Below are 16018 nucleotides of genomic sequence, written 5' to 3'. Positions count from 1 at the left end.
AACAATTGCTACAAGTATCTATATACGGGCTCCAGTCTTGTTTGAGTTTTACCCAGTATGTGTGTGGTTTATAGTTAACCCAACTGATCAAATCTTTTAATTGCAATGCATAATAGACTATATGAGGGAAAGCTAGCCCACCCCAATTGTAGGTCTATGCAGACCTTTAGAATGCACACTTTGTCTGCCATCTTTCCATATGAATTTTCATAGCACATCCTGCCATGTTTTTGACCAGTAAAACCAGTCAAAGGGTACACTGGTAGAGAAGAAGAATGCCAATCACTAAATACTGGATTGCATTGTGTCAAATGCATAACCAGAAAGAGAGGGCTTCATTTTCTCTTTATTCACCTTGTTATTTCTTCATGTACACAGTCTCTCTCTCATATTTGTACAAGTCCTGGTGATTAAGAACAATCTAATTTGGGGCAAATGGATTTTTAACCAAAGAAACACAATGAATTATTTCCAGCAAGGAACTGTTGTAAGCTAGGACACAGACTGGAAGAAAAGGTTCAAGGTGAGGGATGCATCAAAAGCTTTAAAAATGAAATAAGATTTTCCTCATAGAAAAATAGGTATCTTTAAGACAGAGGGGCAGATCCTCAGATGGTACAGTTGTGATAGCTCTGCAGAAGTCAGTGGAGCAATGCACTTTACACAGGCTGAGGATCTGCCCCTATTTTTTTCTTTTATTTCTAATTTTCATGTATGTTAACATTTTTTCTAATAACTTATGGAGTATAAAAATGAAACCGATATGAGGTAAAATATTTGCATTTTACTCCTCTGTCTGAGTTTATTCTACAAAAATAACTGGAAAATAAACTGTTTAATGTAGTTACGGTATAATTAAGTTCAAATTGCCCCATATCCTTTCCCAGCCAGGAGGCATTATAAAACTATGGCTTGAGAAAGAGAGTATGGTTTGGAAGATAATCTAGGGATGGCGCTAAGGGAGTGCTTAGCTAAGATGTTGGTCAATGAAAAAGGTACCATAGAAATCATTAATGCGCATTATTATTTTTTTAAAATGTGTCCAGGATCTTTTTATAGGATTAATTTCTAGGCCAAGGGCACAATATCCCCCCAGTTTTTAATCAGAAATTGCAAAGATTTTATGAAAAATTTGCCCCAGACCAGTTTAGAATTTGTTCCCTAGTACTTACCTTGATCCTACACATCAAGAACCTTGAAAAATTAAAAACCTATTTTTAAACGCCTTCTTGTATGATGGTTTTACAAGGTGAATGAGATGTGGATTTAGAATGAGAGCAAACTTGTTTTCATTCATGCCTTAATCTAGGATTAGATCAAGTAGATGTTAAAATAAAGTATACTGATAGAACAAAACTGTCTCCCTCTTCTTTGGACTAATCCTATCAGAAATAAACTGAAGTGATAATGTAACCTTTGCACACTATTTGGCTCAATGGCACAACAACAAAGTGAGTTTACAGAGCGATTTATGGCTTCATTGGGGTGCTGACAGGTTCACTGTATGTTAAAGAATAATACTTGCACTGCTCATAAAGCCAACAATCTCCAGTACTGATAAGTGCCCCTAGCAATAGTACTAGAGGAATTGAAATGACAGATCTGACCTTCTAGTCTCCTGAAATACGTCTTTCTTTGGATTACTGTGCTTGCACAGAAGGGAACAAACAGTGCAGAATAGTGGAGCACAACTTACTTCCATAAAAGGTATCCTTGTACATGAGATCAGTCCATTCCTCCTAGGTGCACAGCTTACGTGGATGCCACAGGCTGGATTCTGCAGCCTGCCAAGTTCACTTTGCACCATTTATGCAACACAAAGTGAATTTAAAGTAGCCAGACATTTGCATTTGAGAATTCTCCCTGTGCAGGAGTAAACTCCACAAGCACAAAACAGGTGCATCTTCCTGGGCCAGCTCTCCCTTGGCTCCACTGTCCTGCGTAAAGGGGAGCAGGGGGTGGGAATAGGAGGAGAAGGAGCATGACAGAATAAGGCTTTGCTATACTTGATCCATCCCTGATGGATCTTCTACAAAGTGTAAATTAAAACTGCCCTGTTCCGCTCCATATCTTTAATTTGAGAAGGATCACACTCCTGAGAATAAGGGGAGTGTGTTGGGCTTCCTGTCAGCTCCCACTCTCATTGCGCCCAAGCAGCGGTTGGACTAGCAAAAAATCAAGGCCAACAAGTTCATCCTGATAAATTTAGAGATTGAAGACTGGGTCAGTTTTAAATGTTCATCTTTACAGACTTGCATAGTCAGCATAACAGAAGTCTAAAATTTAGTTAATTCTCACACATTTATTAAAACAAAGAATAGTGGTGTCATATGTCAAAAGTCACAGGTGCTGTTTTAAACAGTATAAAACACACGCCATATTGCCTGAATTGACATTTCATGCTGTGTGATAAATCCTGATGTGACAGTGATTTTTGCAGTAGTAAAATTAATTTAGTATTACAATTATTTTAATTTAGCGCCACTGCAATTTCAATCCTACTTGCTATTTACAAGTATTTAATAAAAAAAAAAAAACAACTCAACCTAATGTTGTCTAGCAAGTGAGCCATTACATGTATTACCATAGCATTTACGCATCAAGTCTATAAGCCATGAGTCACAGGTGTTAATACATTTATAAAGCTAGAGAACAGCAGCACTGGAATAATGGGAAATTAATTCTGCTTTACTTTTCTTAATATTCATTTGCATTGAAAAGAAAATGAATGATTAAATGATGGTACATTTCAGTTTTGGTTTTAGAAAGCCCTTTGTCCCTTATTCCCACAAATCACCAGATGTAGCTTCTGAAGAGACTGCACCAGTTCATTACACAAGGTTTGGGCAGGCACTGGGAGGAAAGAAACTCTTCTCTTTACATTTTTCATTGCCATGTAAATAGCAAGAGATAACCAAATCACATGTGATTATGTTACAACAGCAGATAAACCCCAAAACAGTTGCTTCTATCCACAACAACAAAATGATATTTAGTGTTTGCTGCCCACTTGATATTTTTGGATTTTCAAGACCTGAAAGTCAATAAGTTTGCTATGAAAGTCAAAGTTCTACGGATCATACATTTGGGAGAAAAGTCCAATTTTTTGAAGAATATAGAAAACACTACTATTTACAAATAATAATTCAGGATGGAGGTTCAATAATTTACTATTCAGTGTTCTTAAAGCAGGACTCATATGTTCAGGGATAAGTTTCTACAAAATAAAATAAATAAATAAAATAGGGTATGTTAGCTACAAAATTGTTTTTGCCATTCTCACCTTCATATTTTCTTGTATACTATCAAGAGGCCCTGAAATGACAATTATTTTCCAGTGTACTAACCACCTACCTTTCTTCATTTAAATTCCTCTGGTAATCCCATTTCTTCTTTTCAGCCCACAAATGCTAAACTACATTAATATAATGCTATTGACATTCACCCCCATTTGTTTGAGCAAGAAAGCTCTAAGTTATCATCACACTGGTCTCACGGTGTGTGCTGCCCTTTATTAAGATTGTGAGCTCCTTTGGGTAAGGACTGTGTCTTTATTTGTGTTGTATATGGCATATAAATAATACATATTTAAAAATCAATGGTCCATAAACCATAATGTTATCTTTTGGGCTGCTAGACATATGATAAATGCAGGATGGTTTAACCTGCTCTGACTACTTGGCATTTGGCTTCTGTCAGAAATCAGATCCAATGCAGTCAGAGCAGTGTTGTGTGATATGCAAAAACACCATACCCCACAGATTCAGGAATCTTCTGCCCACCAGTGATTGATCTCGGGTGAATTGCAAGTCATATACTGAGGCTTAGGATACTGGAAGGAGAACAGTGTCCATTTGCCCTGTTAGCCAGAGAAAGAGCACTATGTCAGTAGCCCTCCAAAGAACAATAGAAGTTAAAGGTGGAAAAAACAACCTAATCCACCTCAATCAGTATAAATTATTCCCTACTCTCTCTCTCTCTCAGTGCTTTGCCCAATCTAGTTTTAAGTTGCTCAAGGTGAGGGTCCTCTATTTCCTTTTGAAAACTTCTTGATAGTCAAACATTCTCCAACTACCATCTATGTATATTGTAACTTCCATTAGGTGCAAAACATGCCTTCTGCGTTTTGTTCCAAGCCGAGCATACTGTCAGCATTTAAATAGGGAATAAATTGAATAACTACTGGTTCTTCTTAATTAATGTCTAAAGTGGCAAATTTAGACATATTGACTCAGTTTGCACAATGAAGAACTGTTACGACCAGGGTGTGCATGTTTTCACATGGTCACCTTAAAATGAAGGGAAGCTGAACTAAGAGTGGCACCAGCAGCTGGAATCACGTCCCTATGTCCAAACAAAGTTTATTCATAAGACTCAAGGAGATCATGGCACAGCTGCAAGGGAAATACTTATAAGTCAACAAGCACTTCAGAGCAGAAGAATGGGAACATAACCAAAGGACTGAGAACTCTCTATAGAGTTAGAAAAAAACCTTAACGTCAACAAGTCATTTTTCAGAAAACTGAGATTGAATTGTCTGATCTCATAATTTTTAATGATTGCAGATGTTGATGTTTACTTCTGTTATTTATTACCATTACTGGATAATACAACATCTCTCTCTCTCTCTCTCTCTCTCTCTCTCTGTTCCTAAACCAATAACTTTAAATGTGACTAAATTTTCCTGATCTATAAACACCATTTTCTTTTAAAGCATTAACAGTGGAAAATTGACTGGTACTTTGGAAGAGGAGTGGTAGCTGGTTACACCCCAGCCCTTAAAAAGGAGAGCATAGCTCATAAGTAGTCTGTACTTTCCTTAGCTCAGAAGCTATATCCTCCATTGTCTGCCTTCAACATGATTTTTCATTGGGCAATGTTAGGTACTTATATGTCCCTCATAACCACAGGACCTGAGCACCACACAATCTTTAATGCATTTATTCCCACAAACACACTTGTGTGTGTGTTAGGGAAGTACCATTATCTCCCTTTTGCAGATGGGGAATGAGGCACAGAGAGACTAAGGCCCAGACCCACAAAAGGGACTTGGCCTTTGCCATGTTGAGCATCACAACACCTAACTTTCATGTGACTAGAAAAAACACAGGAACACCACTACAATGCACAAAGCCTGAGTTAGGGACCTACACTCCCTATACCATGAATGGAGAGAGATAGGCACCTTAGGATGCCATCCACAAAGCCAGCATGATAGGCAGGGAGCTGCCTAAGTTAGCCAATGGGAAATCACAACAACTAGGGTGTGTACTAAGCCCTGCTCCTCTTCCAGAGGTAGCTCCTGAAGTCTGGGCTGCAGGGAGGCACCTATCTCTGCTTGTGATTCACAAATCAGGGAAAGACAGGCATTTGCCTATTAAATCATGTACAGGGCCAGATCCAATAGGCATGCTCAGCGGCCACCTCATTCCCCACAAAATGGCAGGGGGTAGCGAGGAGGAAGGGGGAAGAGAAAGATGTCCCTTAAACCTTGTGGTCAGGGTGCACCCTTGAGATGTGGGAGAGTCCCAGTTTGCAAGTCCCCACGCTGCCTGATGAGGAGAAGAGGTTGAACTGGGGTCTGCCACCTCTCAGGTAAATGTTCTAATCATCAGGCTATACAGTCATTCTAATTTTTTCTCTGACCTAAATAATATTTAATTATTGAATCATTTCATTAAAGCAGAACTACTTAAAAAGGAGAGATTGAGGGCACCCCACATCAGAATACCCCAGAACCAATGGGTAAAGCACTCACTTGAGAGATGGCTGATCTCTATTCAAACCCCTTCTCCTCATCGAACAGCAGTGGGAGTCCCCAGGTGAGTACGCTAGCCACTAGGCTAAAGGTTATAAGGGAGGTCTGCCTCTAGCTTCCCACCTTTCACCTCCCTGGCTGTTTTCTGTGGAATTAGGTGGTCACCTGCTAAATGTTATATGTAACTACATACAGTGATCTCCATTAAAAAGTCAGTTTATGTCAATAGACATAACATATAAGAGATAATATAGTAAATGTTGATTTTTGCACCCCTTATAGTAATTACATAATTTTACACGTTTGCAAATTGATTGGTAATTAAAATATATCTCCAAACTAATTATTTATATTCTCACCAAGTAGGACATGCTGTGTAAATAAAAAGCTGCCAGTTACCATGGAGGTAAGGAATACACACCATGTTAGTGCCCTGTAACTTGAAGCTTTACCAAGTATTTTTATCATGCTAAACACTGTAGGGTTAACATAAAACTTATCTACATACACACATCCTAACACAACATGCTGGGAACACTGCGAACATTTTATGATGTCTAATTAATATGAACCATATTGTTAAATCCTTATTCTACCATAGCAGAACATAGAGTTTTGTCTGTGAAAGATCAAAGGACTTCAGAACTAGGCCCTATGTGAGGACAGAAGTTATCTCAAGTATCATAGGTTGAAAACATCTAACCACAAAAAACTGCACAAATGAAGTGATTTACCTTTTTACCTTCTTCTCCTTTATTACCCTCAAAGCCACGTTCTCCCTGTTACGAAAACAAATCACAAGATTGTTTGACAGGAAATTTTAAGCAAATGTCATATACATAAACAATCTACACAATTTCTATTGCATTTAATTGTATTTCAGGTTAAAAATAAGGCTTGACAATACTACACAACTTGGATACTGAATATCTTTTCAGCACATCAAAAGATCTGAAACTTATGTGGAAAACTGGAATGGTTTTCTGTGGTTTTGGCAGCTAACTCTGTTTATAGACCATTGAAGTTAGTCCAGTCATCCCAGTCCTCATTCTGAAAATCAATGTTTTATTTATTTTATTTAAATTTATAAGTGTGACTTGCCAGGTGTCAAGGTGCTGTTCAATCATTGTATATACAAAGCTTATTCAACCAAGAAGAGCTCTCTATGAAAAACCTTCAGAATGATTTCAGCTTTGCAGCATATGCTGAAGGTCATTATATCCAAGCTCAGATGGATCCAAAGGGAAGTGGATTCCTGATTTGAGTATCCTTCACCAAAAAAGACCAGTTACCATTTTCCTCCCATTTAAATTATGGAATTCTTAGAGCAAGTGCTGTACCTGAACATAATAGCTCTGGTCTCTAATGTAGCCAAGATGCAAACTAACAAAACCAACATCTTTAATTTACCCAGATATTAATGTATATGTAACAGGTTCCCCCTGGGGTGCCGCCTAGAACTGGGGTGTGACGGGTTTGGGCCTTTTGGGGTGTCACCTTATGTGCTGGGATGCCACTGAGTCAGCCTATTCTGCCACCCTGAGTCCCCTTTACCTGGCCTTGCCATGTTAGGCTGACAAGCCTCTTCCAGCCACGCACACAGGCAGGGCCACATCCAGCTGCACAGAGAGAGAGAGATCCGTTCTGGAAAAATTCAGCCTTGGGGGCTCACCCCAACACTCTGGTGCCCACTCCCTTTAAGGGGTACAAACCCAAAGGTTTTATGAAATGAAATTCGCCCCCTCTCTCAATGTGGAGGGAGATATGCACAACTTCTTGCCCCCCAGTTAGAAATTATATCAACTGGGTTATATTACAAATGAGAAAGAAGTTTATTAACTACAAAAGGTAAACTAAGTGAATATAAGAGATAACAGACAGAACAAAGCAGATTACTGACCAAATAAAGTGTAATACGCAAGCTAAGCTCAATATACTTAAGAAACAAGTTATAAAATGTAAATTCTCACCCTAAATGTTATTTTAGGCAGGTTGCAAAGTTTCTGTGGTTCAGAGTTACATTTATATTCCTTTTCAGACTGGACCCCTGTCTCAGTCTGGACACCCCCCTTGCCTTCCCTTCAGGTGGTTTTAGCAGACTTTCTTCTTGGGCAGACAGGCCATGGGGAGGAGGAGTCCCATTTGCCTCCCTCCCCACCCTTAAATAGGATTTAGATAAGGTGGGAATTCTTTGTTTCCCAAAATTGACCCTTCCTCCCCCTTTCCTTCCTGTGAAAAGTTACAAGAAGCCCCAGGTAATGTTTAGTATCAGGTGACAAGACCACCTGGCTCTGTAGTATCACAGCATTCATGAGTCAGTGGCAATATGGAACATCAACATGAAGGCCAAAGCCTTTTCATAGTCCATTGTCCTGTCTGACTTTTCCATTGTTGTACTGGAAGTGTTAGCAGTGAGCGTCACCTGAAGTAGCATAGTTGAAATACAGATACATAGTCAATATTCCTAACTTCAGATATAGAAATGATACAGGCATACAAATTAGATAATCACCTTCAGTAGATTATAACTTTTCCAATGATATCTTACAAGACCCATCTTGCGTAAAGTACTTCTTGGTTATGTCATATTCATATCATAATCATATTTCATATGGAGTGAAACGTCACATGGGACACCACTGAGCCCCCTTTCCCACTAGCCTGGACTCCCACACACTGCTGTGAGAAGCCGCAGACGTGCTCCTGGTCTCACACTTTCCCCAGCACACAGGTAGGGACACACCCAGTTGTAATAACACACAGAATGGCTTTCTGACCAACCTCTGCATGGGAAGGCTATGCAGCTAGGGTACTTACCAGTTTCTCAGGCACACACCCCCTTTCAGACACACCACATCTGTGCTCTCTAGAGTGGAATCTATCCCGTTTAGCTGTGGGCTCACAGCTAACAGCCAGAACAGTCCTTTTACTGGTAGGCACTATGCCTCCCTCTTTGAATTGGGCTTGCCTGCAGCTGCAGAGTTCCTGAAATCCTCACCCACCTCAGTGGTCTCTAGGATTCCATCCCCCCACCTCTGGACTTCCCTCTAGGACACATCTTCCTATGCATTCTAGAGTGAGGTGTCCCTTGCTCAAATGCAACCTGCTGGCATCCAGAAACTGGGACCATCTTCTCACTGATAGGCAATACACTCTCGTCCCCCTTTGAGGAAAAGCTGCTTTTAGCCACCGGGCAGTAGGAGCTGGTCTCAAACACACCCACCCCTGGTAGCAGACTGTTTTCCACGGCTGCAGAGGAATTAAAGAGACACTCTCCCATTCCCCAAGCAGTTCCTAAGACTTCATCCTTTCCCTCTGGGGTTTCAGCACAATATTGCTCCTTGCTGCTGACAGACCCCTTGACAGCCTGAGCTACACTGAAAAAGTCATTCCCAAGTAACAATTGTGTTGGGTTACCACGTATTGCATCCACAGTTAATTCAGCTTCCAAGTGCACTTTAGCCAATGGCACAAGGATTTTGTGACCTCCTACTACAAAGGCTCTGCCATCTGCCCTGGCGGTATGCCTTTCTCCTGAACAAGGTCTCTTCTGACCACAGAAATTTCTGCACCTGTATCCCTCCACCAAGATTGTTCCTTGCCAATAATTCTGACAGTCCCTATGTGCTTCCTGCCTGGCTGTGCAGAAGCTACTTTTACAAATCCTGTATGGTAAGCGGCAATTGCCTGAGGTGCCTCTGTACTCTGGGTAGCAGCATTCCCATCAGTTGCTTGTTGCCTGTTCCCACTCAGCACAGGGCATTTATTCCTAAGGTGCTCAGTGGAATTACAATGATCATACCTTTTGGGCTCTTCTGTTTTTACAGGGGACTTGGGGCAAGGACAAGAGGAATGGATTCGGGGAAATGAGCATCCAGCCTCCCATTCACCCTTACTTTCTCCAGGAATAAAGCAGAACCCCGTTTCCCTCCAAACTTAACCCTCTCTGCCTGTGATTTATTTCTAATAGATACTTGGGTTTGTTCAAATTGATCAGCTAGAGTAGCACATTCATCAACAGTCTTTACCTTTTTATCCCATAAACACTGTTTTACATCATCATTACATAAATTCAGGAAATGTTCCTGAGCAACAAGATCACACATTTCTTCAAAGCTTGTAATACCTTTTACCCTTACCCACTTATCCATCAAATCTCTCATCTGGTTTACATATGACATATTACTCATTCCAGCGCCTCTCTTAAGGCTTCAAAATTTTATTCTATATGTTTCAGGTGTAATCTGAAACGGTTTTAAAACTATTTCCTTGAATTTACCATAATCTGAAGCATCTCCAGTTGGCATCTTATTGGATATATCCAGTGCTCTCCCAGACAACTTTGCAACCAAAGTGGGCATCCTTTGGTCTTCAGGAATCTCATGAAGTACACACAGCCTCTCAAAGGTGATGAAGTATTCAGCAATGTCCCCTGTCTTGTTGTACACAGGACACAATTGTTCCCATTTGTGGATTTTCGGAGAGGTGGGACTCCCTGGTGTATGGGGGTGCTGGTTCTGCTTCTTTATCAAGTCAAGTTCATGCTTCCTTTCTTTTTCCCCTCTCCTCCATGACTAGATTCCAGGCCTCCATTTCATTGTCTTGCAGTTCCAGGGCTCTCTGGTGTGCAGCTTTTTGCTTGGCCTCTTCTGCTTGTATGGTTCTCCGGTGTGCAGTTTCTTGCGCATTAATCTCCATTTATTTTAATCCATTTGTCTTCTGTGCTCCTTCTCCCTCTCTTCTGCCTGCAATCTGCCATGCTCCAGCTTCTTGCTAGATTCACTTTCACTCATTTTCCTGTTTTTCTGTCCATACTTCCCTTGCCCAAAATAAGCAAACAGAAAATAAACTGGTAATCACTTTGATGGACCTCTAGCCACCATACTTAAAACTCTGTGCCACTGTGATGGGTACCCCTCCGAGATGCCGCCTGGAACTGGGGTACCACTGAGCCACCTGACCGACCAGCCTGGGTTCCCATTCACTCTACAATGTTGCGACAAGCTGCAGACATGCTCCCGGTCTCACACTTTCATCAGCCCACAGATAGAGACACACCCAGCTGCAATAACATGTAGACAAGCTTTCTGATCAGCCCCAGCATCAGAAGGCTACTCAGCTAGGGCACTTGCCAGCTTCCCATGTGCATTCCCCTCTCTGGAGGGTAAACCCAAAATTATACTGTCTTGTGCTGCACAAAAAACTGTACAGCATAAGCTCATAAAATTCGCCCTCTCCCTCAATGTGGAGAGAGACAGGCAACAGCTTTCTGCCCAAGTATGATTTCCACACACTGGTTTTAGACAAAACAAAACCAAGTTTATTAACTACAAAAGATAGGTTTTAAGTGATTATAAGGGATAGCAAACAGATCAAAGCAGATTACCTCGCAAATAAAATAAAAATCTAAGCTTAATATACTAAAGAGATTGGATACGAGTAGCAAATTCTCACCCTAAATGATGATTTAAGCCATCTGCAGATATTCTTAAAAAGCAAGCTGCGCTTGCTTGCAGCTTAAAACCTCAGATATTCCTTTCACAGGCTAGAAATCCCTCTAGCCTGGGTTCAGCCCTCCCCCCAGTTCAGTCCTTCTTCCTCAGGTATTTTCAGGAGTTTCCTTGGGTGAGGAGTCAGTGAAGAACCACAATGATATCACTCCCCTGCTTTAAATAGCTTTTGCATATGGCAGGAACCCTTTGTCTCCAGGCTTAGTTCCCACGCCTTTTAGTGGAAAAACACTGGTATTCCAAGATGGAGTCTAGTACCAGGTGACCTGGTCACATGACCACGTAGGGTCACATCAGCCATAACTCCTGTTTTTTGCATCCTCAAGAAGGCCCCCCAGTGGGAGATTAGCTTCTTCTAAAACCTATTATTCTCCCTAATGGCCCTTCCCAGTCAGCCATCTAGACTGACTGCATTCTGCCTAATGGGTGTTCCCCAGGTGTAAGCACATTTTAATAGATGCACAGACAATATTCCTAACTTCAGATATCAAAATGATGCTTGCATACAAATATGATAATCATATTCAGTAAATCATAACCTTTTCAATGATATCTTACATGACCTATCTTGCACAAAATACATCATAGTTATGCCATAATCATACCATAATGATATTACTATGAAGAATATGGGGTGCAATGCCACAGTATACACCCATCTTTAATGAGAAATGCAATCAAAGTTCTATTTTTCATATAGGAACAGGCAACCTACCTCATCCAAATACAGATTCCATGCTCCACCTCCCCCAAAACCATCTCGCAGGAAGTGGTTCTCATTCCATCTTCCTTTCTTAGCATCTACATCCATAGTGTTGATATGGCATACATGAACTCTATAGGTCTGGAGATCAAGAAAATGGAAATCTCCCAAATCGCAGCATATAGTATTTCTCTCACTTTACTGTAAAAATTCCCCATTTTGATTTTGTCCTCTCTACCGCCCCTAAGTTCACCTTTTGCAGAGTTCCATTCCCTTATATAGAAGCTTAACGTTTAAATGAGGGTAGGTGAAACAGTAGGCTACAACATGCAAGCTTCCTGTTTACAGTATGTTGCCAAATAATTCAGTTGACACAGCATCATGAGCTACATCTGAGAATCAATTTCAAAGTTTTGAGATGCACAGATTCATATACCAGCAAATAGTTCTGGGCTTTCCAGCAGCTGTTTGTGGTGGCTGCATTATGCTTACTGTTTTGGCTGATGCGGTTGGTGAAGTCAACAGCTTAGATGTCAGTTTTAGTAATGTGCCTAAGATAAAGTATGCAGAACTTAGTCCAGGTACAATAGCAGCCCGTGCTTTTCTGTTGGAAAATGTGCATGTGGTGTTTTTTAAAATAATTTAGAAATGTTTCTTCATTTTTGTTTCTCTGATATATATGTCCCATTACACACCTTTGATATATTCCTACAAAAAAGGCATTGCCTCCATTTAGCTTCATCAGATGTAAGATTGCAACTCTCGTTTTCACAGTCACAAAATGTCAAATTCATCACATAAGTTCCCAAAACAAATTAGATGCCTGTGCAAATAAAGTGTGTGTGGGTGTTCTACTGGAAGAGCAGCTCTTCCAGTAGCAATTGAACTAATTCTCAATTTTCCCTATGGCTAGAATCTGAGGTCTTAGATTTTATCAAAACACTGTAGTTCAAATATCTAGGATGCTACCGGCATTATTTAATTTCAATAATATCCCTGGTGCATTATGTGTTTTCCAAACATTTGGAAGACACAATCTCTATCCAGAGGAGCTTACAGTTAAGCAAACATGGACAGCAGGTAAGGGGAGAGTGGAATAAATATACAGTTTCAATATCAAATAAAAATAAATAGGATAGGAAAGTTATACCCAACTTACTCAAGCATGCAAGCATCCAATAGCAATTTTCTTGGAGGCAAAAAAACTGAGTATCATGAAATATGTGGTCAGACAATAAGACTAGATGACAAGTGGAAGTAAACCACATAACAGTTCTGGGCTCATCATGCATTTATTCCCCACTGTGATTATTAATTGCCTACAATATGTTTTTCTTAGCAACAGTATATTTAGAGATGTTCATGCAAATGAACATTTGCAGGATATCCAAAAGACTCTCTCTCCTCGCTTTCCACACTCAGATCCCTTTAAATATCTAGCCCTGTTCTTTCAAAGAGAGTTTTAATAGTACTGTGTTTGTAGAATAATTTGTTATTTCTAGTTTTTAAAGCCTGGTCTACACACAGAGTTGTACTGAAAGAATTAAAGGAGTGATTTGATATCATTTTAGTAAAACCAATGCAATTTTCTGCATACACACTCTGATATCCATTTTAGCCAGGCTTATTGCAGGTGCAAGATAAACAGATATAAATGAGCCCACATACAAAGTTGCACTGGTTTAACAAAACCAGTTTAGTTTACCCCTAAAGCACATGTTCCAAAATGCTAGCGTACACAGGAGCGCACCCACCACATGACTGGAAGTAGCCATTTCTGAACTGGTTTAGACCAGGGGTCTCAAACTCAAATCACCAGGAGGGCCACATGAGGACTGGTACGTTGGCTCAAGGGCCGCCGCCCCTGCCCACGGGGTGCAGCAGGAGGCTCAGGGCAGGGAGTTGGGGTGCAGGAGGGAGTGTGGGGTGCGGCAGGGGGTTGGGGTGTGGCAGGGGGTTGGGGTGCAGGCAGGGGGCTCAGGGCAGGGAGTTGGGGTGCAGGGTGCAGGAGGGGTTTGGGTTCCAGCCCAGCGCTGCTTACCTTGAGCAGCTCTGGGGTGGCAGGGGTGCGCACCAGGGCCAGGGTAGGTTCCTTGCCTGCCCTGGCCCTGGCTTCGGCCCTATGCTGCTCCGCTCCACTCTGGGAAGCAGTGGGCACCCTGTCCCTGCAGCCCCGGGGGCAGGGTGATCAGAGAACTCAGTGAGCTGTTCGTGAGCTGTTCTTGCCTGTGGGTACCTCCCCCGAAGCTCCCATTGGCCGCGCTTCCCCGTTCCTGGCCAATAGGAGCTTCAGAGGAGGTAACCACGGGCAAAAAACAGCTCACAGAGTTCTCTGCTCCCCCTCCCACTGGGGCCGCAGGGAAGCGATGCAGGGCCCTCAGCACCACGGGGTTGGCAAATCTGCAGGCCGGATCCAAAACCCTGAGGGGCCGGATCCGGCCCAGGGCCGTAGTTTGCCCACCCTTGGCCTGGAGGTAGGCTGGGGCCGCGGCGTGCTGTGGAGGGGACTGGTGGGGCCGCGGGGAGCTTGGCGGGCTGCAGGGAAGAACCCGCGTGTTTGAGACCCCTGGTTTAGACTATAACTTTCAGTAAAAGATACTGCTAAATATATATATATATATATATATATATATATATATATATATATATATATATATAACACACAAAAAGCTACATTACGAGAATTATGAGTTGTGAGGGGAGGCTGAGGGAACTGGGGATGTTTAGTCTACGGAAGAGAAGAATGAGGGGGTGATTTGATAGCTGCTTTCAACTACCTGAAAGGGGATTCCAAAGAGGATGGATCTAGACTGTTCTCAGTGGCAGCAGATGACAGAACAAGGAGTAATGGTCTCAAGTTGCAGTGGGGGAGATTTAGATTGGCTATTAGGAAAAACTTTTTCACTAGGAGGGTGGTGAAACACTAGAATGTGTTAACTAGGGAGGTGGTGGAATCCACTAAAAAAAAAAAAAGTTTCCACTAATTTTGGGTGCCCACTGTGAGACAACTATAGCCTGATTTTTCAGAGTATTTAGCATTATATCGTACTTTATATGTTTGAAGCAAAGCTCCAATTAATTTCAGTTGCAGCCTTGAGTGCTCAGCCAATCTGCAAATTATCCCAGAGTCTCAAGTCAGGCACTCAGACAATAAGGAACACACAACTACTGACCATCTGTGGAAAGTTTAAATGAGGTGCCTAGCATCACATAGGAACTCTTTGGCAGAGGCAAGTACAGAATCCAATACTCCAGGACACTAGTCAATTGCCTTAAACATGAGACTATCCTTTCTGTTCCTGCAGTCTCCTGCCTCATTCATGACACACCTTTTAACTTCTAAATTAAGGATAGTATAACGTATACAAACAAAGGGCTCAAATTAAGATTGCTTTGTAACACGAAGGAACCATGAGGGGATGGAGCTTGTCCAGTCATGCCGTGGAGGTAACACATGCACAGCCTGATCGATACCAGGAACTGTAAGAGGCCTAAGCATGCTCAGTGAGGATGGACTTGTCCACATTTTTAGCTGCTAAGAACTGAAGTAGTATCTACTGAGTATGTGCACACAGTGATTTTTCAAAAGCTTATAATTTGGCCAAATTTGGCCAGACATAGCCACCCTTTTGCCAAATTTCAAGTCTCTGCGAAAAGATATGGGGGCGCTTTAATTTTTTAAAGAAAAGGTCACCAGAATTTTTTAACATGGGTAAAACAATGTTTTCCTCTAGCTTTGTTCTTGGAAACTGCTGAACCATTTTGGCTGAAGTTTTCCAAAAGCTTTCAGCCTGAGGCAGACGGGGATGAAAATTTCAGCCCAAATGCTTAGAGTCTGGCAAAGTTATATGCAACTGAAAAGCAAAATCAGAAGGCTTCTCTACACTAACTGACAGATCTGAGGGCAGCGATCGATCCAGTGGGGGTTGATTTATCGTGTCTAGGATAGATGCGATAAATCAACCGCTGAGCGCTTTCCTGTCGATTCTGGTACTCCACCAGAACGAGAAGCGCAAGCGGAGTTGACGGGAGAGTGTCAGCTGTCGA

General features: G+C 41.6%; 1 protein-coding gene across 4 annotated transcripts in view; it reads right to left on the bottom strand.

Annotated features, from left to right (window-relative positions):
- Positions 1 to 16018, bottom strand: part of COL19A1 (collagen type XIX alpha 1 chain) — a 339106-nt gene that overhangs the window by 225354 nt on the left and 97734 nt on the right. For all 4 annotated transcript variants that reach the window (XM_048846009.2, XM_075126514.1, XM_048846011.2 and 1 more), the window contains exon 12: positions 6493 to 6537. In XM_048846009.2, the coding sequence (XP_048701966.2) occupies positions 6493 to 6537 (45 nt within the window). The remainder of the gene's footprint in view (positions 1 to 6492; positions 6538 to 16018) is intronic.

The sequence above is a fragment of the Caretta caretta genome, chromosome 3, assembly GCF_965140235.1.
Source record: "Caretta caretta isolate rCarCar2 chromosome 3, rCarCar1.hap1, whole genome shotgun sequence".
Lineage (NCBI taxonomy): Eukaryota > Metazoa > Chordata > Testudines > Cheloniidae > Caretta > Caretta caretta.
Note: the sequence above shows the minus strand (reverse complement) of the source record. Positions and strands in the feature narration are given on the sequence as shown.